Source organism: Elgaria multicarinata, chromosome 2 (genome assembly GCF_023053635.1).
Source record: "Elgaria multicarinata webbii isolate HBS135686 ecotype San Diego chromosome 2, rElgMul1.1.pri, whole genome shotgun sequence".
In the NCBI taxonomy this organism is placed as follows: Eukaryota; Metazoa; Chordata; class Lepidosauria; order Squamata; family Anguidae; genus Elgaria; species Elgaria multicarinata.
Genome location: NC_086172.1, coordinates 101,491,289 through 101,515,984, shown reverse-complemented (window position 1 = coordinate 101,515,984; position 24,696 = coordinate 101,491,289). Strand labels below are relative to the sequence as shown.

Genomic DNA, 24,696 nt, shown 5'->3' with positions numbered 1-24,696 from the left:
ATTTCTGGATCTGCAGCATATGCTCTGCTCGTAAAAGCTCTGTCTTGGCTAGAACTGCTTCCACAGAGAGCGTTTCTCCGTTTCATAGGTTAAAACAGGTACTTTGTAATGCAGCCTGATTATTACCATCTTATCTATGCACCTGTATAAATAAATTGCCAAGACATTTTGGCACATGCAAGTTTTTTCTGTGTTTCTCTGGCGGATTCATCTTCTAGTCTTCTGACCCTTTGTGTGTTCTTGCCTTCCTGCTCTTCTTCATATCTCATATTGATCTCTAGAAGGTGAAGCCCATGAGGTCTCCAAATGTGTTCCATCCACTTTGACTTGCTGCAATTTTAGATTGAACTGTTGACTTGGATCCTGTAATGTGATGGTTGACTTTAGCTCCAATTCCTATTCTGTGTATGTGTGTGCATGTATGCACTACTTTGAAGCATTCACTAGCTTTCTCACAGGTAGTAGGAACTTGTTTAGCTTATTAGCTTAAAGAAATGGTGCTTAAGGGAGGAGAAGTGTTAATAATTCAAATGTTTAACAAGAGTTTAGAAAGAAGAAGGAGGCCATTAGAACAGCAAGAAAAGGGTTTTAAGATATAGAATGGCAAATTTAAGATGCAGCTAATATCTTCTCCTAATATTTAAGAGCAACACAACAATTAAATAAGCTACCCCCACAGGGGTGAACTGGCAGAACTTGCTTCCTTGGCATTTTACAAGAAAAAAAGGGGTTTCACAGGCATGCCTCAGGTTTAGGAAAACCAGTCTTAAAGAAGTAGGTTGGATTTGGTGACCCAATTTGTTCCTCTCAGCTCCATGACTATATATGTCCCTGCAGTCCAAATGTTAATATATCCTTAATCCATTGCTACAGCATTTTTTCCTTCTATTGTCACAGTTATACAGGGAGTTGACATTACATTGCTGGGGGTGAATAACCAGAGTTTTGCGAGACTAATGGAACAACGCTTAGCACCACTGTTCATGATGTCCCATCAACAAGGAAGACGATTTAAACGAGCCACTACAGTCGGCAGCTATACTGTGCAGGTAGCAGATAAGACCTTAAATATAGAGAAGATGAGAGAAAGCATTCTGATATTTCTCTTACACTTTATGTAAGATCTTCATGTATAATTTAGAAACCACATAGAGGGCTCCTGCGAGAAGTGTAAAGTGGAACAAATTATTGTATTTCAGTTTTGTTTTTTTAAAAGAGGTATTGGTAGTTAAAGACATATCTTGCAAATAATGCTTTTCTCCTCTTCTCATTGAGAATGAGATAGATAGAAATTTCTATCTATCTATCTATGTAGTCCACTAAGGATTATCCCCTACACTTTCAAACAATAAAAACTCACCATTGCGCTCTACTGGGACATCCTGAATCCCAAATGCTTCATGCAGAACAAAATTTGTTTCTATTTTGTCATACTGATTAATGCTTTACTGAAGGCCATGGGTTAACCAATGGCCCACTCTTTTCTACTTCCTTTACCTTGCCTCTTTTAGTTTCTTCTCCCATTAGTGAGTTTTCTATACTGAAAATAGTTGTGGAGAACTAAACAGAGTGCCTCACCATTGGGTCTGTGCACTGTTGGCTTTACTACGAAGTGTATCTTGGTGGCTGCTTTAGACCGCATTTTATAATGGTCAGGCACACTGTGGCTAGGAGTAGGATTTGTTGGAAAGATGAGCAAGAGGGTAGAAATGTGGGAGAAATATTGGGCTACTGGGCAAACCTGTGGCGCACAAGAAAGCTCCAACTGATATATGTTTCTGCACAAAACCTTTTCCCTTTGAATATTTATGCATACTGCAATTTTAATTGAAATGTAGATTTAATTTACCAGTCTGTTTGCATACTATTTTTATCTTATTGACACAGAAGTGAGCTTATTAACATTATAGATGTGATCTTTTCCCTTTGTCTATTTCTCTGTTTTTTTCTTTAATAAGATGGTAAAAATGCAGAGAATTCCAGGACCCAAGGAGCCTGCTGAATTGACGTACTATACTTTATACAATGGGAAAGCGTTGCTGGGCACAACAGCTGCCAAAATTTTGACCACAGTTGATTCACAAAGGATGGCCTTGACACTGGGATATGTTGTTCAAGTACAAGCTGATCGTAAGAGTTCTTTTCTGTGCTTTCGCCTCTTTTACATAATTTGTCCATTATTGTGATTGTTTGTTATATACATTGAGGACACAGCCTCCCATATGGTAGCTTAGCTGTTATGGGACAGCAACTCTAAAACACGCTGATTAGCCACATTTTCCACTTATGGGACAGTCATTATGGGACAGTAACTCTAAGGCTGCAACTAGACCAGGCCTATATCCCGGGATCGTCCCTGTGCATCCAAATGACACACAGGGGATACTGGGAGCAGGCAGGGACGACCCCTCCATTTGCCTGGGATAATCCTTAGGTCTAGCTAAGGCCTAAAACATGCTGATTAGCCACATTAATATATACCTTCAGTAATAACAAATGGAAGAGCTCTATGGGAATATATATAACTAGGACATTTCAGTATTAAGTTAAGTATGAGCATCAGGAAACTGCACATAGCTGCTTCATTCTGCAAATAGAAGCTATGGCTAGCTGTGGTTCTGCGCTTGTTCGCTCATTCATTTGAAGGGAAGAGTGAAGCAGCTGTGTGTGGGTGCCTGAAGTTTATTAAGCCAAGTTCTTGATTGTCTGAACTGTGCCAGTATATCTTCTCCAGGCAGGTTGCTTGTGAGCTGAAACTTAAAGATTAGCTGCTTGTATGTAGCTTTGTCAAGGCAGAAATTACATGATTACTCGTAGATATAATAAAAAGTACCCTGTGATAAACTATTCAAATATTGAAGATTATCTCAATTATTTCCTGTGATTACACTATCTTCTGGCTAGCTCTGGAAACATTTATATTACATTATTGATTTTAAGTCTTTTCCCTGCTGGAAATAGTCATCAGTGACCTTTCCAATTTCTAGTCGCTTAAGTGTTATATTACTAATAGTTCATTCATAAATATTATTGCTTGAGTGTTATGAAAGGAAACAGGGCATTCAATTAGTACTATATAAGAGCTTGTACTGGGTGGAAAATGGTCACCTCTGTCATAGCTGACAAGAATTATAAGTACTATTGATATAATCGACTTTTTACCTTGGATGAAGTGGAACATATTTATTTATTATTTATTTATTTATTACATTTTTATACCGCCCAATAGCCGAAGCTCTGGGTGGTTCACAAAAACATAGTAAGTTGTCATATACTGAATCACACCACTGGTCCATTAAGCTCAGAATTCTTTACACTGATTGGATCAGCTCTCCAGAGAGAGAATTTCCCCAGCCCTACCTGGAGATTGAACCTAGGAACTTTTTGTGTACAAAGCATATGATCTACCACTGAGCTACAGCCCTACAGCAGTTTTATACATTTACTTTCTTTCTTGATATATATACAGCTGTGGTGAAAAACCCACCCAACAATCTGTGGATCATTGCAGCGGTGCTGGCTCCCATTGCTGTGGTTACAGTCATCATTATCATTATTACTGCTGTTCTGTGCAGGAAGAACAAAAATGACTTCAAGGCAGACACCATGATGAACTTGCCACAGAGAACCAAGGTAAGAGATTCTTTTCATTCCAGGCTCAGAAACGTCAATTTGTTTCTTGACTGTTACACTCTTCCTCCTTCTGTACTAGTTGGGCAAACTTGCACTTTCCTTGGACAAGTTTTTCCCCCAAACTCGTAAGATAGTAATCTGTGCTAAGAGACAGACAGAAGCCATTTCCATTTATAGGAACAAGCATTCATGATCTTAGGTGCCTATTTTGGGGTAAGCTAATGGAAATAAAATAAGCACAGGAGATCTGTTCACAGGAAGAAATCAGTCCACATTTTGTATTTTGATACCTCGTTCCACGTGAGGGGAAGTGGAATGCAGTCTTAGAGGGTGAGTTTCTGCAGAAAAGCTGTCTTAAGGTGTGTATTCTGTATAATCTGTATTGGTCTACAACCATTTAGGTTGGGCAGGAATTATGGATGTGTAGAGGCACGTATTTGTGATTCATAGCAATCTACTACCTGCAAAATCTCAAACTGTTTCTATTCAGCTCTTTCTGCTAGGCAGTCCCCCAAAACTGTTGCTGTGCATATCAGATTTTTGGAGCAGCCTAATCAATTTTACCTGTGTTAACTGGCTTATCTAGAGCCAGAATGTTTGTGTTATCAGGAGCAACTGTACAGCAAATGGCTACTGTTAGTAATGTGATTGTCACTGTCACTACTTTCTGCATTTACTTTCCTTCTGAACTCACTGTTTACAATCCCTTCCCCACCCCCACCCCTATATAAAAATTTAAAACTCTCAGTAGCACTTTATGAATCTGATGAAGTGGGCTGTAGTCCATGAAAACTGATGCCAAAATAAAGTTGTTAGTCTTTAAGGTGCCAAAAAACTCTTTGTTGTTATTAAAATTAATACTTCAATCCATCTCTTTTCTGATCAAGATAACTATTTATTTATACATACATACGTTTAACTTTTTATTCACTTTTTATTTTAAAATAATCCCAAAGCAGGGTACAAAACACAGTAAAAACATAAGCATTAACTATTGCTGATTGTATATGAGTGGAGAGTGAATTCCACAGTCTGTATTGAGTATGCACTCCCTTGGGTTGCCACATATTGAAACCCACGCAGCCACACTTAATGGCAGCCCCACTTAAACCACATTGCAGTAGCCCCGTTGTTAGGTTATTTATTTATTTATTTATTTATTTATTACATTTCTATACCGCCCAATAGCCGAAGCTCTCTATCGCCCAATAGCCGAAGCTCTCAGTTTACTAGTGGATAGATCACTGTGGCTAGGCTACTCTCGTCCAGTACCAGCTTTAGCTGAGAAACCAAACAAAATTCTTTGCCTTCGAGACCATTTGTGCTTCTGTTGACAGTAATGGATCTAGGAGCACCTCCAAGCTACAGACCATTGAATCTCCCAATGTAAGCAGGGCAGAATTGGTCTTATGTGCTCAGTCCTTCTGGTTCCAGTGAGCTTTGAGGTTTTCACTTATGGCAAATAAGCTTACCCAAAACATCTGTCACAGGGATAGTGTTGGAATGTGTTTTACATTTCTTGGTGAGGTTTACGATGTCTGTCTAGCACCCTACATCAAGTGACTGTGTGGCCTAGAATGGTCAGCAACATGTTTGGATGAAAGGTTCTGTGGCTGCTATGCAAGGATTGTCCCAGATTTGGTTCCTGGCTTCTTCAGGTAGGATTGGGAAAGACATATGCCTGAAGCCCTGGAGAGCCACCGCCAGTTCATATAGACAGTTCTGAGCGAGATGGGCCAGTGGCCTGACTCACTGGGAGGGCTCCCATGGCACAATATTGCAAATGCTGCCTGATTGCTTCTGCTGCAAACGAGAGCAGCTAAGCAACCCAGAGACCTTCAGTCTGTGATTTGTTTAATGTGACATGCAAAGCTGGACAACCATGGGTTATTTCAGGGGAGAGACAAGCCAGAAGTTTGGGTTTGCACATTGCACTAAACAAACTGCTTTAGCTTGCAGTGGGAACCATCAGGCAGCATGCACATATCCTCCAGAGTCCTGGCATATTGTGACCTATAAACCAAGTCAATAGAAGTCAGCTTATGGAGATTGTTCCCTAAAGGTAGAAGGTTTGGAAATCACTGGGGTAATCAAAACTTCAGTCGAATTTAAACAAGTGCAGTTCTTTGAAATCATAGGTGTTAGGACTACGCTTATAAAAGTAGGCCCATCCTTACTGACTTTCTAGAATCAGACCTAAAAATGCTCTAGCAGGACACCCAAATGAAAGACTTGGTTTTTAGGGGTAAATTAGACATTACATGGGAGATATGTGAATAGGATCTCCCACTGTTGTAAAAGCGTTAATAGCAACTGGGGGCAGTGAAATTCAAATTGGAATTGTGGCACTTTGGGAGGTGGCTTAAATTTCGTCTCCTGCACCATTTCCTTGAATAAAACTGCCACATACAGATGTCACACAGTATCTTTGTGTGTGTGTGTGTGTGTGTGTGTGTGTTTGCTTTTAATCAGGAAATGGTGAGGAAGAAAAGGGGTATTAGCCTCCCATTCCCAATACCATGGTCCCCATCTGAACCCACACCTTCCACTCATGGGCACTGTTAACACCTTAAAACAGTGCAAGATCCTGTTTGTAGATCTTCTGGTTCATATCTAGCCTGAATTTTATTCTAGCACTATGGCTAGCGTCTGCACAGTTTGGAATTCAGTGGCTTAGGCTTGTGCTGTTGCTTTGAATATCAAATGTTGACACTATAGAAACAGTTGTGCACAAGGATAAGAAGGTATAGCTTCTTCCCATTTCTGATTTATGTGCTCTATTGTTAAATGTTTGATTAATGAAATTAGAAGAGCATTTTGTTTTCATTTTAGCTCCTTGGAGTTTTGCTCTATCAGGCAAACAGTAATTGTAATTGCTAGCAAATTATTAAGCGTAAAATCTTGGCAATGCAAATAGTTGCCAATAATATGTGCATAGAGTATTTAAATAGACAATGTGTTATTTGTTTTGTTACCAAAATGCTTGAAACTGCTTGAATGCTGCAGACCGTCTGGATGACAAGTCTGTTCTGTGGCTATGGCTGAAATAGGGTTATTTTTTGTTTCTTAAACATTGTTTGAGAAATAATGTTATGACTTGGTGTGTTTGAAATCTATCTATCTGCTAGGATGGCTGCTCTTTGGATCTTTGTGGATGTTTGCTTTACAGAAAAAAAAAAAACATCCTCCATTCAAGCACTACAAAGAGAAACCTCCTTGGTCTGCTGCTTGTATTTTGTGGAGCGCTTCTGTTTTACGTGCTCTGCTTGCTCTGATTTCACCTATCAAGGGGAAACAAGGAGCGTGGAACTGCATAATCAGTCCTGCAGTCCTGCTTCCATCGCTGCTAGGAGAGTTCTGTGCACTGCAGTCCTTTGCACAGAAGGGCTACCCACTGGAACACCTCATAGAACCCTCCTTCAACGAATGGATCTAAGCGAATTAAAGAAAGGATAGAGGGGTAATGAACTGAGCATTAAATATTACGATGTACAGCAAAGGGGGGGAAAGAGGTTTGCTGCACCACCCAAGCTGTACTGTAAGAACAGCTCTTCAAAGGAGGCTCAGCAAATGAATGTAATTTGGAAAAGATCAATGGCTTTATAAAAGCAGTGCAGTCTATAGCATATTGAGAGTTCTTAAATCTCTTTGCCGTCCTTGATTGATTTAACAACCAGGATGTTCTGTACTACACTTGGAGACATTTGTTTCAACTGAGTTAACTACAAAACTGGGGGAAAGTGAATGAATACGCATAAGCATGTTCTTCTTTTTAAACAGCTCCAAAATATGGATAGCTGGCCATGATCAACTCGTGGGGAGTCTTTTGCCTGATATGTGGCAAGGCTAAATGGTTTAAATTGAGTATGTTGGATTTTATCTGTGTTTTATTAGTATCTTGATTTGGTGGCTATGGTTAGGGCTTGCATCTCTGTGTTAGTATTCCGTTTAATTACTGCCATGATTTGAGAGATAGTGATATCATATTTGAAGGGCAGCAAAAGTCAGTTGTATGTGCCTTGGCCCTATGCCGTTATGATGGATGGCATTATAAACATTGTTATATAATGGGATTAAATGGGTACACTTCTATGTGACTCCATTTGCATGTGTATGTGTGTACTCAGTTTTTCCACAGATCTATGGATCTTACACGATTCCACCAGCTTTAGACCTGTTGAAACTCCAATGAAAAGGGCACATTAGAATGCTAAAATTGTTTGTGTGGCTTATTTCTGGGGCTCGCACATGTTTTCACTGTTGTCATTTCACATACTTGTTGCCAGAACTGGATTAATCATTACATCAAGTAAACTGCAGAGTAGAGTGAAGACTCAACCAAGGTGAAGTCTATTATTTATAGATGTCAGTCTAATGTTAAAGTCATTATATTTTGGAGTTTATCCATGTGAAAAGCCTGCCCCTCTTATTTGTTTTCTCATGAATTTTTCTTTTATTTTGAAATAAAGTTAAATCAATCAATAAAGAACAAAAAGTAGAAAATATATAATAATATAACAAGATCACTAAAGAAACAAAGAGATATGCCAGATTAATAATTAAATAAATACCAGAGCTCAGAACACAGTGTGAAACTAGGTGATATGGAGAACACATGGCCAGAATATCCACCTTCTTCTCCACAGTAAATCTAAGATATGATCTCAATATGTTGGGAATCCCTGCAAACAAGAGTCCGTGGCTTAAAGTCAAGAAGTTCTCAACACAATGATATCATGGGGTCAATGGTGGGTGGGTGGGAAGAGAAGAAGTCTGTATTTAATGACTCCCCCCCCACACACACACAAATAGGGAGAAATGTGTAACTTTCTACTTGGGGAACTGTATCCTAGTGCTCAATTTAAAGCAAACGGAAAATCCCAATTAAAACTGCAGGGAAACTTTCTGATGAACTTTGGAAATTGGAATGAAATGAAACAACAATAACAGCCTCTTTCGAAACAGGAAATGGAACAGTTTCAGCCAACTGATTATTTAACCAATAATCTGTTAGGGTCAAGTCAACACTGTAGGTCACAGTCCCTACAAGCACGCTTGGGGTGGGACTTCCCTGCTCAGTGTGCCTGCAGTTTGTTGTTGAGGATAGAGCTATTTATATAGCCTGAGGTACAGCAAGCAAAAGCCACTAGTCCGTTGACCACAGTGGGGTCAGAACCAATCTCCTAGAATTTATACTAGTCCTGCCCAATCCAGAGGCCTTATTCTGCCAACTAATCAGAGAGGCTACTGCAGCACAACGCTGTGTCCTTCTATGGCAAAATGTGCACACAAGCTCTATAAATGTGAAGTAGGGGAATTGAGATCCTAGTGGCAGTTCCTGCATCCTCATGTGCCCAACATTGATGTATTGATCATATTATCAGCATAGATTATGATAATATAATTTGTATATGGAAAATTAGAGGACAGGTTGCAGAGTTGGAGTCTACGCACATTGGGCTCTGTGGGTGTAAGTACCTATGATTAAATATGTGGATGTTGAGTGCACAGAAGGGAAATGATGCTGAGATTGCAGTTGTCTTCCCACATATATGCATCTCTACACAGAACTTACAAATTCTAGGTTCCTTGTTCATGCCTCAGAGTCCCTGCTATTACCCAACATCACTATGATAAAGACTTTTATTTTGAAATAATTCCCAGTGATTGTTAATGTTGTTTTGAAGTAAGTGTGCTTAGAGTAGCAGTTTAAGAAATACTTAGGGGAATAATAAACATTTTATCAGAAAAAATATATAATCTGTTGAAAATAATGCTGAGAAAAAGAACAAGTAATTGATGACCAAAGGTCAGACTAAATGAGATTAGCAAGGTTGAAGAAATGTACAATGGTTTGTTTTGTTACAATGTTTTAAAAGATAGAAGCATTTTGATAGACAACTGACAGTTGGCTTGACAAGTTTAATTTATATTAAAAACTATTCTGTGAATTAGAAATTGAGAAAGGATGAGAAAATTCTCCCTGCAGTTGTTTTTCAGTCTTAAATGTTTTTCTTTTTTAAAAGAAAGAATCAAAATAAATGACATGGTGTGATAGATAGTTCATGCAATTTCTTTTTACACATTTATTGCACAAATAACTACAGGTTGATAACTACAGGGTGGGCGGTGGAACAGTAAGTGTGTTGGCATGGTAAACCAGCCTTCTGAATGCCCCTGGTTTTTATTTTTTTATAAAATAAGTTTGGCAGAGAACTGAGATTTGTGAAAGGTATGCAAGAACATTTTAAAGGGTTGAGTTTTGAGCTCTAGAGTTTTGAGCTCTACTCTGTTTCACTAAAAATGTTGCAGCAGATTAATCAGATGCTTTTGTCATTGTCCCTACAAGTATTAGTAAATTACAATTTACTAAGATTAGGAAGAGGGAATTGGAGTTGGGAACACCCCTATTCCTCCTGTGGCTATAGCAATTTAAGTGTTGATAGGTTTGTTTTCTAGCTTTGTTTTGTGAAATATGTTAATAGGGATTTACAGTAGTGATGGCATGGAGTCCAACATTGGGGATATATTTTGGACATTGAGGCCTTTGCTAGATCAGACTATATATCCCAGGGTGATACCCGGGATTGTCTTTGTGTGTCCAGATGATGCACAGGGGATCCCAGGCTCAGGCAGGGATCAACCCTCCGTTGCCCCGGGATATAGCATACCCCTTTGGGCCCGCTTTTTCTCACAGTCTCAGGCTGAGCCCAAGACCGCGAGCGTGTAGCCTGTTTTCGTGGCTTTTCCCGGCTCGGTGCGATTACTCGTGCAGAGCCAGGAGCCGCGCACAGGGCGCAGTGCTCCCCAGGAGCATTGTGCCCATTGGGGGCAGGGTGGGGGGAGCAGGGAAGCCCATTTTTTTTTAAAAAAAACCCCACTTACCTTTGTGCACAATTGTTTGTGTACGTCATCCCCTTTAAAAGTAAAAAAAATGGCGGGTGCGACGGCTCTCTTCGTGAGGTTGCCTCGCCTTACGTGTAAACGAGGGCGACATCCCATGATACTTGCATTGTGGGGTCTCCCTCGTCCATCGCAGAATTACCGGTAGGTCTAGCTAAGGCCAGAGTCTCATGGGTCTGCCTCCTGAATCCACTTCACATTGGCTCAGACTTTTGGATTCTGAAATGAATCCATTTTGTGGCACTTCCATGAGCATTCTCTGCTGTTGCCTTTCCCTTGCTTGCCTAGATGAGTTGGGCTGAAGGGAAGACTTGTGACAGCCATAAGAATGTAAGAAGAGCCATGCTGGATCAGTCCAAGGATCTATCTAGCTCAGCACTCTGTTCACACAGTGGCCAACCAGCCATCGGCCAGGGATGAACAAGCAGGTCATGGTGTAACAGCAGTCTCCCACCCATGTTCCCCAGCAACTGAGGAAGGCTAAGTTCCTATGCGAAGTATTTTTGTCTTGAATTTATGACTGTAGTGATGAATATCAGATGAACATTGATATACAATGTTAAAGTACATTGCAGTAAGAATTCTGTTTCCATTTGTATTAAGTAGTAAGTTAAAATTATAACCACATTCACCTTTTTTTCTCTTTCTTTTTTGAAGGACAACATATATAATTTTAGGGTTGATGTACCTGTGGAATATTGTATGTATCAGTTAAATGTAATTTATTATCCCAAGTTACTGAAGAGAAGCTAATGTTTACACAAAGCAGATGGTACTGTGGATAACCGACAATTTTGTCCCATCAGTAAAGTTTAAAAATGGATATGTTCCAGTTTGTAGATAACATAAAAAGCCTGAAAGATTGGTTTAATATCTTGAAGTATCATTTATAGAGTAATACAAGGGTAGAACTTAATATTTCAAAACCATTTTGTTCTGGATAAGAAAAGCAACAATGTTTGAAAACATTGATTTCAGCAAGGTCAGAATATCTGCCGCTGAATATATAAATAATCTTGTTCATATTTTTTATTCAGAAGGTTGCTTTATCTGTCTAAAAAACAAAGGCTGTTTAAAAAATGTATTCTGTTTTTTAAAAATGTATAGACTGTGAAGATACTACAAGCTGGTACATTTTCGATGTTTTCCCCCCCATCTTTTCTCTTTTCCAATAAGTCAATTATCTGTTTAAAAATAGGGCTGTGCCAAATATTGCTTCACTGTTTGACATCCATTTGTGCTGCAGGCTGCTGTTGCTGCTGCAGCTTCTTGGCACCATTTCCCTTTGTCTTTGCCCTCACAGTTGTGTGCTTCAGTTCCCTACACTGCTATTTAATTCTATTGGCTGTGGCAACCCTTAAGGATGCTGTTATGGATGCCTGAAAACAAAGCTACATTGGGTCACCACAGGCAAACAAGGAGGAGGAAATTGTCACCAAAGGGAACAGCACTGGAACAATACAAACTGCTGATAATTTTATCCTGCTTGTGTTTTTATATTGTATTTTATATCATGTTTTTATACTGTTTGTTTTATACCATAAATGGTTTTAATTTCTGTGAACCGCCCAGAGAGCTTCGGCTATTGGGCAGTACAAAAATGCAATAAATAAATAAATAAACTGCATTTGCTACAAGTTTCAAAAATGGGCAGCTCTTCTAGATTCATGAAAAGGGACACAAAATAGGTTATGTAGTTTAAGCGCATCCTCAAAATACTTAAAAATAAACCACAAATCCATGTACTTCTTTCCTTTCCTTTTTTTACAACAGCAGCAATCGATGTATGAATATGTTTTTGTCATAAGTGCTAGAAGCATACGATTTGCAGATCTAGCTACAACTTCAATTGTTCAGTTCCATAACTTCTGGTATGTATGTCAGATTCACTTTTGTTTTTGTTTTATTTCTGCAGCCAGTCCAAGGCTTTGACTACGCCAAGCAACATTTAGGCCAACAGGGTGCTGAAGATGAAGTTTTGCCTGTTACCCAAGAGACTGTAGTAATGCCACTTCCTGTGAGAGATACTCCTGCCTCCCAGGAGAGGGAAATTATTCAAGATGGGAGCACTGCTAAAACTGCCAAGTCCAATGATACAAGAAAGAGGTAACTATTGACAGAAGAATGATGACCTGGGCTTAGGTGATTGCCTAATTTTGAAACTGCTGTAGAACTGATAATTATTTCAGTGTTTATAACTTGACATTTCTCAGAAAATACTGTTTGGGCTACAATGATACCATTTAACAAATATAATTAAGTAATCTTGTAACATATTGTCACAAGGTCTGCTCATTGGAGATGTGTTCAGTCTGTTTGTCATAGGATTGCATTTCCCCTTAAGCCGCAGGTTCACTGTTTGGGGTGCTCCTAGATCAAGCTTTGTCACTGTAGGTACATGTGGCTTCCATGGAAAAGAGTGCCATTCATCATCTGAATGACGCTTGTGCACCAGCCACAACCCTTCTGAGAGAGAGAGACAGTCCAGCCACTGTTATCTGTGCTCTGATAACTTCTAGTTTAGACTACTATCATGTATTTTACAGAGGGCTTCTTTTGAAGGCTGTCAGGCAGCTAGTTCAAAATATAGCTGCTATTTGGGGATTTAGATGGGAATGTATCTCACCAGTGGTCAAACCAGTTCACAGGCTCTTGGTCAATTTCCAGGCACATTTCAAAGTGTTAATTTTTGTGAACCGCCCAGAGAGCTTCAGCTATTGGGCGGTATAAAAATGTAATAAATAAATAAATAAATAAATAAATAAATAAATAAATAAATAAATAAATTGTGCTTGGGAGGGGCCTTGGTGGGGTCTCCTTCTCCAGCCTAAGCCTTAATGCAAACTGAGATATTCTTTAGAGGCCCTCTTCCTGGTGCCCCCACCATCTGAGTTGAGGCAGATGATGATGGGGAAAAGGACATCCTCAGCTGAAGCAACCACTTGAGAATGGTCTTCCCAGGGAGGCGTACCTGCCACCTACCTTGATGTCCCTTCTGTGCAAGGCAAATACCTTTCTTCAACTCTTAATTTTATCTGTGTCATTGCCTAGCATGACCAGATACAAATGAGGGCAGGGCTCCTGCAGTTTTAACCATTGTGATGAAGAGGGAATTTCACCAGGTGCTGCATGTATACAAATGACGCCTGCTGAAATTCCCTTTTCAGTACAACTGGTAAAGATGCAGGAGCCCTGTCTTCCTTTGCATATGGTAACCATAGCTGTAAGAGAATGAATGTGTGTTCATTTCCTTTTTAAATGACAGTTTTCAGAGTAACATAAGCCAAAAGACAGATCCCTGTTTTCAAGGACTTTACAATTAAATTTCAAAAAGGGAGGGGAAGAAAGGTGGGAGCAAGGGCAGCAGGGGAAATCATATTTTAAAACTTCACAGAAGAGGTAAGTTTAAGAGTAGCATTTAAAATTTTGCTAAATTGCTTCTTCAGAGCTACCTGACAGCTATAGAAACTTATTTTTTACTTTCAGATAACACATTATTTAATAACGGAGTTAAACTTGTCAGATAGTTATTCCAAAATGCCCTTGTGTTATGCTTTCACTGTCATTCCTACTTGACAGTAGATTACCCCACATTGATTACAATAAAGGAATCTTTGATGATTGCTTCAGTTCTACTGATATCAGTACTGCTAAGGGAACTATCTAAGAAATGTGTTTGCAATTGTACTATCCATTTTCAGTTTACAACCAACATTACTATGATTTATCACCTAGGTTTTTGGTGGTAATACTTAGAGCTCCATCTCACACCTCTCACACTTAAAAGACAAAGATGTGTTGTTTTGAATAGCAGCTATGCCTCAGATTATGTGAAAAATCAATGTGAGAAATCCAGTCCATAAGCGACTTCAAGATTTCTTAATGGCAAGAACCTGAAAGCAGCTTGGCAGTTTGTGCAAGCTTATTTCATAATTTTTCCTTCTGTTTTATATGGGTAAAAGAACATAAAAATAGCCTTGCTGGATTGGTCAAGTCCAGCACATTGGGTATGTTTGCACAATATGCCATAAACCAGGATTTCTGGTCTATCATACCTTTGCATTAGTAGATAAAAATAACTAGGAAGCTATAGCTTATTGTGATATCTGAACCAAGGATCCTGGTCTGTTGCTCCCAAATAAGAAAGGGGTTGTAAGTCAGAAGAAAAGCTGACTTGTTTTGGGAGAACAAAACAGGATTCCAGGTCCAGGTGCCATTATAAGCTATAACTTACTGATTAACTTTACATTCTCACATGAAGAGAGGAGTGAAGCTGGTATGAAAGGGCTCCATGCAGCAGCACAATGCTCATTCACAGTAATTACTTATGTACAAACATGGGTAATGTCTTCAAGGGTCTGCTCAGATATTACACACATGCCCGCATGCACATGTATGCAGATGCACCAGACTTTGGAAGAGATTGGGAACAGGACTTTTAGGATATAATTTTGCCAAGGTCAAGGGGGATTTCATTTTCAAATAAAAAGCAGGATCTTCCCTGTGCTGAGGAAACCGGTGATGATGGCTTCTGAATGAAAAAAGAACTTGTCATTTTATCCTCTGCAAGATTTTCTTTATCACGATGAGTTTATAAAGAAGATATATTAAGTTGTGAATGCATAAAAAATCTTTCTCAGTTCTGGGATGTTATAACAAATATATTGTGGCTTCATCTTTGTTTTTATTGTATTTCTTTATTGAAACATATTATTATTCTTTATTTTTGTATAAAAAATCAGAATAGAAAAGTCAGTGATGCAAGACAAGCAAATGCAGTAACCTTGAAATGAGGAATATGCAGGAGAAACTTACAGTCTTCTTCCTTGTTGCTATGGTTACTTGCAGCCGGTCGCCTAGTGAGAACGGTTCTGTCATCAGCAACGAATCAGGAAAGCCCAATTCAGGCAGAGGCTCTCCACAGAAAGTAATGGCACAGCAGAAAGTGACAAAAGAGGAGGGAAGAAAGAGAAATGGTGAGAAATGTTTCCTGATGAAAGATGTACTATACGCCTGCCATTTCTACTACTACATGTGCTACTACAGAAAAGGCAGTATTGCAAACCACCCTTTTTAAAAAAAAAGAGAGAGAGAGAACCCTGTTTCTAATAACCCTTTTTGCATCTGTTCTTCTGTATAACTGTATGTTCCCTTGTTTTGTTTGTCCACATTTTGGTGCTCTATAAAGCAACTGCTTTATCACTGAGCTCTATATATTTGTTCAGACTCTGGAGGCTTTGCAATCATTGATTTGTTTTCATAGGCTTTAAAAATAGAGCACAGTGGTTTGCATACATGAACCTAGATTTGTGTCTGTGGCACACGGACCTTTATTTCTATTTTAGTGTGGTTTTCAATTGGCCTTCATCCCATAACGTGCCTTAATTAGGCAAAAATGGGTGTGAAAAGGCATGTTGTACTTCCAAGGTACAGCTTGCTCTTTGTTCTTTAGACATCTTCCCTTTTACTCTCTCTTAGCTATGGCCCTAAACTGAAGGCTGTCCTAATCGTTACAGTCTCATTTTTCATACTGATGTTCCAGGTTTTGTGATTTTCTACCAGCTATATTTAATGAGAAATGGATATTAATTTCCAGCATTCTGTGTGATGTTTTTCTTTCTTCTTTGCTTGCTTGCTCTTTCTGAGTTGCAAATGTTATATATTGTAAATGTTATATATTGAAATCAGCATCATCATTTGTTTTGCTGTCCGGTTACCAGTGAATGACTCGATCTTAAAATTTACAGCCCCTCTTAAAAATGTGCAGAAAGAAATGTGCTCACTTTTGCGCCAATGTAGCTTCACAAACACAATAGAACATTGTGCTTGCATTACATGCAGAATAAATGCATGGTTGAAGATACATAACCGGTGGTGGATGTTTAGGACTGAGATGCTTGTTTGGCTTCTATCCTCAAACTACTTGCTCTGTAAAAGATCCATTGAACTGTGGAGTAGTCCCCTGAGTAAATTGGTTCATCATGGCAATGTAAAGTGTGAATACTGCAGTGCCATTATGCATATAAATCTCTGCATTTATAGCCACTATGAAATCTTCCACTTTCAGGATTAACTATACAGAGAAACTAATCTATAGTTCTCAGAAATGAACCTATGGAGCAATTTTCATAAATTCAAAATGTTGCAGGTTTTATGAAAAGAAGACTGCATCTAATTTTCCACAGATTATATTTTAATGTTTAAAATTCATTCCACATTTTAAAAATGCTTCCTGGAAGCATTCATGAAACACCATTTATATTGTCCATTTGTCTGCATGAAATACGTTCGTGAGGATGCATTTTTTTCTGTTTTGTTTGTTTTTTCTTTGACATGTAGGTTTTAAATCCTCAAAGAAAATTGATGAGAGATATAATTTCTTAATTAAAGTTGTACTAATATTTTATTTAACTATCACCACAATTCTAATGCATCTTTAGAATAAATACAATGGACAACAGAGTCTTGAAACCAGTTATTCACTATAACATTCTTATTTAAAGCTTGGGGGAGGGATCATTGCCTTTGACTGACTTCAGTCCCACCGATTTTTGTGGGTCTACTTTAAGCCTGGTTAAGCCTGGATCCAACCCAGTGACTATAAACATTTCACTCAGAAGGTGTAAATTAGGGGTGGGCCCTCCAAATATTTCAGCTTACAACTCCCATCATCCCTTACCATTTGCTTTGCTGGCTAGGTCTGATGGGAGACATAGGCTAAAACCAGTGATCAACTTCCATCAACAGAATGAGGATGATTTTTGTGATTTTTCCTCCCCAATACATTCACCTTTGTTACCCCAACTTTCTGGAGCATATTTGGGAGAGGGCCAGAGGGTTTGCAGGGAGGAGGAAGAATCACCAAGAATTGTCTGCCTCTCTGTTCTGCAGATGGAAGCCTTCCATCAGTGAAGGTAGACTAATTGGATAGCTAAACACCATTACATAAGTACCAAATACCATTACTTTGGCCATTTGTTACTATGAACATAGCTAATTATTTAAGGTTACAAATATATCCCTGTGCCTGTTCTGTACACTAGGAAAGAGTGTTTAAAATGAGTAGGGATGTGCAAGATCCTGGAGGAACTCTATGGAAAAGATAGCTAACCAGCTCTGTGAAATTAGCTGCATGAGGGAAATACGTTGCTTGAAGCCAGGGAAGAAAGCAGGGAGGGTGGCTGTGCTCTGTGCGGTCTGTGTAGTGAATCCCTCACTAGTGCAAGTGAACATCTTTCAACCTTCACCCAAAATGTGCTGGCTACACAGAAAATGACTCCTCACCACCATCACTTTTTCGAAAAAGAAGAGAAAGGGAGAACTTGAAACATCCTTATGTGACTTCACGGGATTCCTGTTTATTAGGAGTGAAAAACATGTGGCCCTATAGATGTTGAACTGCAGCTCCCATCAGCCCCAGCCAGCATAGCCAATAGTGAGGTATAATAAGATTTGTAGCCAAACAACATCTGGAGGGCCTCATGTTCTCCATCCTTGCTGAATATAAAATTTAAGTAAGCAATATAGGCTCTTAACTCCTGAATATTGTTCACAGAAGTACTAAGTACTAAGTTTAAATGTAGTGTCAAGGCTGAGCTGTCAAGGCAGGTATGAGCAGTGAGCTGGGTAGCAGGCATAGAGCCAGGAACACCACACATCAGAGCCAGGAACACCTCATTGCTCAGAGAAGGTCCCAGCGCAAACAAGAAGCTTCCTATAGTCCTTCTTCTTCAGGAAGACCCAGCAGCTAATTTGAGTGGCTAGGGCCAACAGAGCCTGAGAATACTTCACTGTTACAAGGTGCAGTTCTGATAGTTCACCACATGGGACAGTCACACAAGAACCAAACATTTCCGGTTCTAGTCTTGGCAGCCCCTGACAGCAGCATATGGCCAAGTTTATGTTCATTCTAATGGCAGGAGCAGCTTGGCAGACTCAAAGAGGCAAAACTGTGGAGCTCCCTGCCATTGAAATTAATAGTTTTTCCCTCGTATGCCTAGAAGCTCTGTTTACTCATCAGAGATACCCCATGATCAAAAAGCCACTGGTTGCTGTGGTGTATTTTTCTGTCCTTGGCAAATGCAAGCTGTAAGTTGCAAGATCCAAGAAGCAAAAGCTATATGTTGGTAATACTTCAGTAGATTGGCTAAGTAAGCCTTTAATGTACGTATGTGTTCAAAGTCAGATTTTTTTCTTCAGAAAAACAACCACCAGAATCTGAAAATTGAAATAGTTCTTTGCTATTCACATTGGTTGATTTAGGGGCTCAAAGTTAAAACGGGTTCATTAGTTGTCATAGTAACAAACCAATTTTAGATCCTATTCTTTGACATTTAGTGAGAGAGGAAGGTGACAACATTTTCTGGTTACTGTTAAAGGATAAACTTTAATGTAACTCATCTTAAAAGCTTCCCTGATTTAGTCTCAATGTATCATCTCAGCATTTGTGAGTGGACAAATAGGAAATAGATGAACTAGTAGAAGCAGGAAGGACCTGATATTTTAGGAGTCTTGGCCTGCCATTTACAGTTAGGATTGGGTATTAGGATTTTTAATAGAAAACTAATTTAAATCACTGTCTTTGATAGGTTAATGATACAGATCAGCTCTTCACACATCACTGAATGTTCAATTTAATTTTTCCCCTAATAAAGGATAGAGTAATATTTGGCCCTAGCATAACTTGAACACCCCTGCTCTGTTTGTGGTTTGAAAAAAATGTTTCCCTTTTCACATTTTTTTTTGGGTTTATTTAGTTTAGACAGTCTTTATTGACTCTAAGATGTCGCCAAGTTTACATAAGTCATGGCATGGAGAAGGAGTAATGCTACCAAAGAGATGATGTCACATATAAGTTGGGCATCCCATACATCCCTGATTGCATGGGAGCATCACTCATGTAGCCTCTCTCTCTCTCTCTCTCTCTCTCTCTCTCTCTCTCTCTCTCTCTCAAAAAAAGAAGAAGAAAAGAACAGGTGAGGCACCAATGCCTTTCACATAGTTGAGGCAGCTAGGGTAATAGGGCTGAACTGAAAAGGGCCAGGATTCTGGAAATATGATTATGTGGTAGTTAAATTGTCACTCATTCATACATTTACAAATCCTTAGTGTATTTGTAAATTTATTACAAAAAATCATAAGCAGTGAGATATAACAGACCCTGTTACCTCAAGGGTGATTTCTGGCAGGGACAGACTTTTCCCCTCCCTTTTAAAGTTAATGGAGGAATCATTCCATTCACTAACATAGGAAGGAGAAAATTTTATTTATTTATTTATTTATTACATTTATATACCGCCCCACAGCCGAAGCTCTCTGGGTGGTTTACAACAATTAAAAATGGTAAACATTAAAAGTATACAAAATTTAAAAACCATCAAAAACATAAAAAACAGTATAAAAACAACAGCATCCATTTAAAAACAACAATTCTGGGGTCCATTAAAAACAAACTTAATGTTGTTAAATGTTGTTAAAATGCCTGGGAGAAGAGAAAAGTCTTGACGTGGCGCTGAAAAGATAACAATGTTGGCACCAGGTGAGCCTCATTGGGGAGATCATTCCACAGTCGGGGGGCAACCACTGAAAAGGCCCTCTCCCTTGTTGCCATCCTCCTAGCTTCCCTCAGAGTAGGCACTCGGAGGAGGACCTTAGATGTTGAGCACAGTGTACGGGTAGGTTCATGTCGGGAGAGGCGTTCCATCAGGTATTGCGGTCCCAAGCCATGTAGGGCTTTATAGGTTAAAACCAGCACCTTGAATTGGGCTCAGAAACATATAGGCAGCCAATGCAAGCAGGCCAGAATCGGTGTTACCGTATTTCTTCGATTGTAAGACGCCTTCGATTGTAAGATGCCATCGATTGTAAGGTGCACACTAATTTCAGTACCACCAACAGAAAAAAAAACCCTAAGACACACCCACGATTCTAAGACGCACCTCATTTTTAGAGATGTTTATATGGGGAAAAAAGTGTATCTTAGAATCAAAGAAATAGGGTATATGCTCAAACCTCCCTGTTCCAGCTATCAATCTGGCCGCCACATTTTGCACAAGCTGCCGCTTCCGGACCATCTTCAAAGGCTGCCCCATGTAGAGGGCATTGCAGTAATCTAATTTGGAAGTTACCAAAGTATGGACAATTGAAGCTAGGTTATCCCTGTCCAGATAGGGGCGTAGCTGGGCCACCAACCGGAGTTGGTAGAAAGCACTCCGTGCCACCGAGGCCACCTGAGCCTCAAGTGACAAAGATGGTTCTAGGAGAACCCCCAAGCTATGAACCTGCTCCTTCAGGGGGAGTGCAACCCCATCCAGAACCGGTTGAACGCCCCCCATCCGATCAGAGGAACCACCCACCAGCAGCATCTCAGTCTTGTCTGGATTGAGTTTCAGTTTATTAGCCCTCATCCAGTCCATTGTCACAGCCAAGCACCGGTTCAGCACATCCACAGCCACACCTGATGAAGATGAAAAGGAGCAGTAGTCAGCGTACTGATGACAACGCACTCCAAAACTCTGGATGACCGCACCCAACGGTTTCATGTACATGTTAAACAGCATGGGGGACAAGACCGACCCCTGCAGAACCCCATACTGGAGAGTCCATGGGGCCAAGCAATGTCCCCCAAGCACCAACTTCTGGAGCCGACCAGCCAAGTAGGAGCAGAACCACTGCAATGCAGTACCTCCCACTCCCAACTCAGCCAGACGTTCCAGAAGGACACCATGGTCGATGGTATCGAAAGCCGCTGAGAGATCAAGGAGAATCAACAGAGTCACACTCCCCCTGTCTTTCTCCCAACATAGGTCATCATACAGGGCGACCAAGGCTGTTTCCGTGCCAAAGCCAGGCCTGAAACCTGGTGAGAAACCTGGTGAGCGCATCAGCCTGGTCTTGCACTTGCAGTGATACCCATGTGCACTTCATTGGAGACCACTGCCTAATAATTAGCCTCATGGGTCCTCACTGTTTTCATACATTTTTCAGTGGATTCATCATCACTGGCTGTATTTACACACATGGGAACAGCAGAGGGCCACCTTGTTGAAAAGGTTTTATCACACTGTGTTTATTAGCCAAAGAGATCCACAAATGTACTTGAAGGTTTTGTTATCTTTCCAGTTTAGCAGTCTTCTCTGCCAAGAGGCATTTATAACCTTGGCCTGAAACTGTTTGTTCTATAAGTTGGAGGCAGGTTGGAGTGGGTTCCATGAGACTTTGTGTAATCCCAAGAGGCAGTGCTTTTCTAGAAACATCATTAATCTCAGCAGCAAAAAAGTGCCAGTGCAAATATGCAGAATATTCCAGTGGATTGTAGTTTCTATAGTAACTAGCCTAATTTCTTTTTCCATTACCAAAAAAAGTGTAGTAAATGCTTAGTGTGTCTGAGCTTTGGAAAGAATGGTTAGATGTGAGGAATATAAAAGGATGCCGTTGAACTATGTATAAACAAAAAGTGAAATAATAGCTTGAGATGAAAGCTATTTCTCTCTCCTTTCTTTTTGTGGTATTCATCAGATTGTGGTTCTCAAACAGCCCAGCCCATGAAGGTGTATTAAGTTGAAGACCATTTGCCATAGATGTAAAAATTGTAGTTCAGGCTGCATGATTTTAAATTAAAGCTTCTATAATTAAGTTTGCTGTATTCCATCAAGTGTATTTTGAAGCTCTGACACATAGCAACATTCTGCAGGTGCAGCAGCTTTCTCAATCAATGTAGTATTTTGTGAAAAGATGGGAAAATATGGGCAATCCAGTATCTCCTGTATCAGTTATTATTCACTTAGCCATCAAAGCCTGAGGTGGATGGGTGTGTTGGACCATAGTGTTAAATTTTATAGTTACTTGAGCCTCACAGCCAAAGCTGATGATGTCTGATGGAGTCAGATCACGACAAGTCCAGTTTTGTAAGCAGAGTTAAGTTACAGTAGACAAGGCCAGGATAAGGAGATATACTCCAGTCAAGGTAAATAGGTCAAAAAAGACAAGCAAGGTAAGGCCTCTTTATGCAGATGAAAACAGGACCTTGGATAGCTCCAAGCAGGTCCTGCTTGCCGGAGCTCTCCTACTAGGACAATGGAAGGCTATCATCTCAGCAGGGAGCTAATGCCAACTGAAGCCTTATATAGATTGAAAAGATCTGAAGTGTGGTCAGCTTCCATCTTGGAGTTGCTGATTGGACTGTCAGAAGGCTCTCACCTGATTTTGCAGTCTTAGCTGTGAGGCTGAGGATATGGAGGTTCTGCCAGGGATGCTTCCTCTGAATCAGAAGATGGTGGCAGAGATGTGTCTTCTGGCCAGGAGGGCCCTGAATAAGATACTGACTGTCCTACCCTTGAGGAAGGAGCCTTTGCTTCATCCTCATCAGGGTTCTATGCTGCATACTGGAAGGTCCAAGAGCCTGGGGATATGACATTTAGGAAGTGACTTAAGGTATTTTTGTTCATGTGAGGGTCTTTCAGCTTATTGACAAATTTGATGGTGATGATGATGGAGCATAATTAGATTCTTCTGAGCACTCTTTGTGAAGTTACTGTGAAAGGGATAGCTAAGAGCAAACATCAAACTGCCCACAGTGTTTGCTTACAGTTCATTGCCTACCTAAATGACAGCTTACGTTTGCCAACATTTGTAAACCACATCTTGGTTTTATCCATGTGTCAGTGCGATGAAACACAAATTGAGTATTCAGATTTATAATTAAATGACATTTACCAAACAAGTGCTTTATTCATAGTGAGTGATAAATTCAGCTTCCAGTTTTTTTTTAATATCACTAAATTGGAACAAACATTTCCTCATATTTAAATAATGATATAGTTGGTGTTTTGTTTTTATGATATATTATTTTAATCTGTATTTTATGATGTACATGAAACTCTATTGAAACATGAGGTATAAATATTTTAAGTCAATATTAAATTGTTGAGTACTAACTAAATGCAAGGATTGTGCTTGTTTATTATTTAGATGGTGACACTGTTTGGTCATTTTGTATTAGTGTATGATCTAAAACATGGCAAATATTTTCTTGATGGTTAAACCATCTAGCTCATAAAATGCAGGTACCTACTCCTTGCCTGATTAAGTTTTAGCCCAGATGTGGCTATTTTGCTGCAAGGGTGCATTGAATTACACAGGCAACTTGTTAGAGACAGGTTAGAATGCTTTTATTGTTTAGAAAAATTATGACATACACTCACTACTCAACCTTAATACAGAAATTTAAAAAGAATAAAGTTAGCATATTGTATTCACCAGTGAGTTTCGATTTCTGGCAATGGGCATAGGAGCTAGGAAAGTACAACAACATAAAACAAAACTGTTTTGTTTTATACTGTTGATTTTATGTTTATGATGGTTTTTAAATTTTGTATCTTTTTAATGTTTACTGTTTTTAGCTTTTGTGAACTGCCCAGAGAGCTTCGGTTGTGGGGCGGTATATAAATGTAATTAAATAAATAAATAAATAAATAAAAACCTCTACCCAGATGCTATGTTCTGCCTTTATTCAAGATTCCTAGGGTCCCCTTCAACTCCATTCAGAGGGTCCTTGAGGGGAGACAGAGCCTTCACTGGTGAAGTAGTATGCCAAGTACTTATTTATGTATTTAAAACACATCTGAGTTTCCATAAATTTTCTAAGGTGCTTATACCATCTAACAATAATAAATGATACAACAGAAATAATTTCAAAGTAGAAATAATGGACAAAAATTATTACAGAGCCATCATGAATTGCTGTCTGTGAGGTTCAGTTTTCTCTTTGTAAAATGAAAATAATCATATTCATCCACCCTAAAAGAGTGGTAAAATACATAGCAAATCAAATGGACTGTATAATAGAAAATGAGAGGCTCTTTGTCAATAGATTAGGACAATTTAATTCAGTTGTTACCCTTAGATTTCCTTCTGAAGCCTAGTCCACTAACCCAAAGGATAATTTTACATTGGGGAAGGTTTCTAGTTGCCACTATGTGCCTTGCACACCTGTAAAAGCTACAAATGTTACTGTAAGAAAGCCAATGGATTCCTGTTCTTCTGTCAGGTGCCATCAATTTTGGTTTCAGGTACTTTCTTAAAGCATAATATAAGAACTTGGTCTAACTTTACATGCGGGACAATTTAACGATGGTACCATCTACCTCCAACATGAAGTAG

At 39.4% G+C, this 24,696-nt stretch overlaps 1 protein-coding gene across 1 annotated transcript in view; it reads left to right on the top strand.

Moving 5' to 3' along the window:
• The window catches only part of KIAA1549L (KIAA1549 like), a 190,479-nt gene that overhangs the window by 110,426 nt on the left and 55,357 nt on the right, over positions 1-24,696 (top strand). Inside the window, exons 9-13 of the mRNA XM_063117318.1 lie at positions 898-1,049; positions 1,959-2,130; positions 3,470-3,633; positions 12,452-12,642; positions 15,385-15,512. Of these exons, the coding sequence (XP_062973388.1) occupies positions 898-1,049; positions 1,959-2,130; positions 3,470-3,633; positions 12,452-12,642; positions 15,385-15,512 (807 nt within the window). The remainder of the gene's footprint in view (positions 1-897; positions 1,050-1,958; positions 2,131-3,469; positions 3,634-12,451; positions 12,643-15,384; positions 15,513-24,696) is intronic.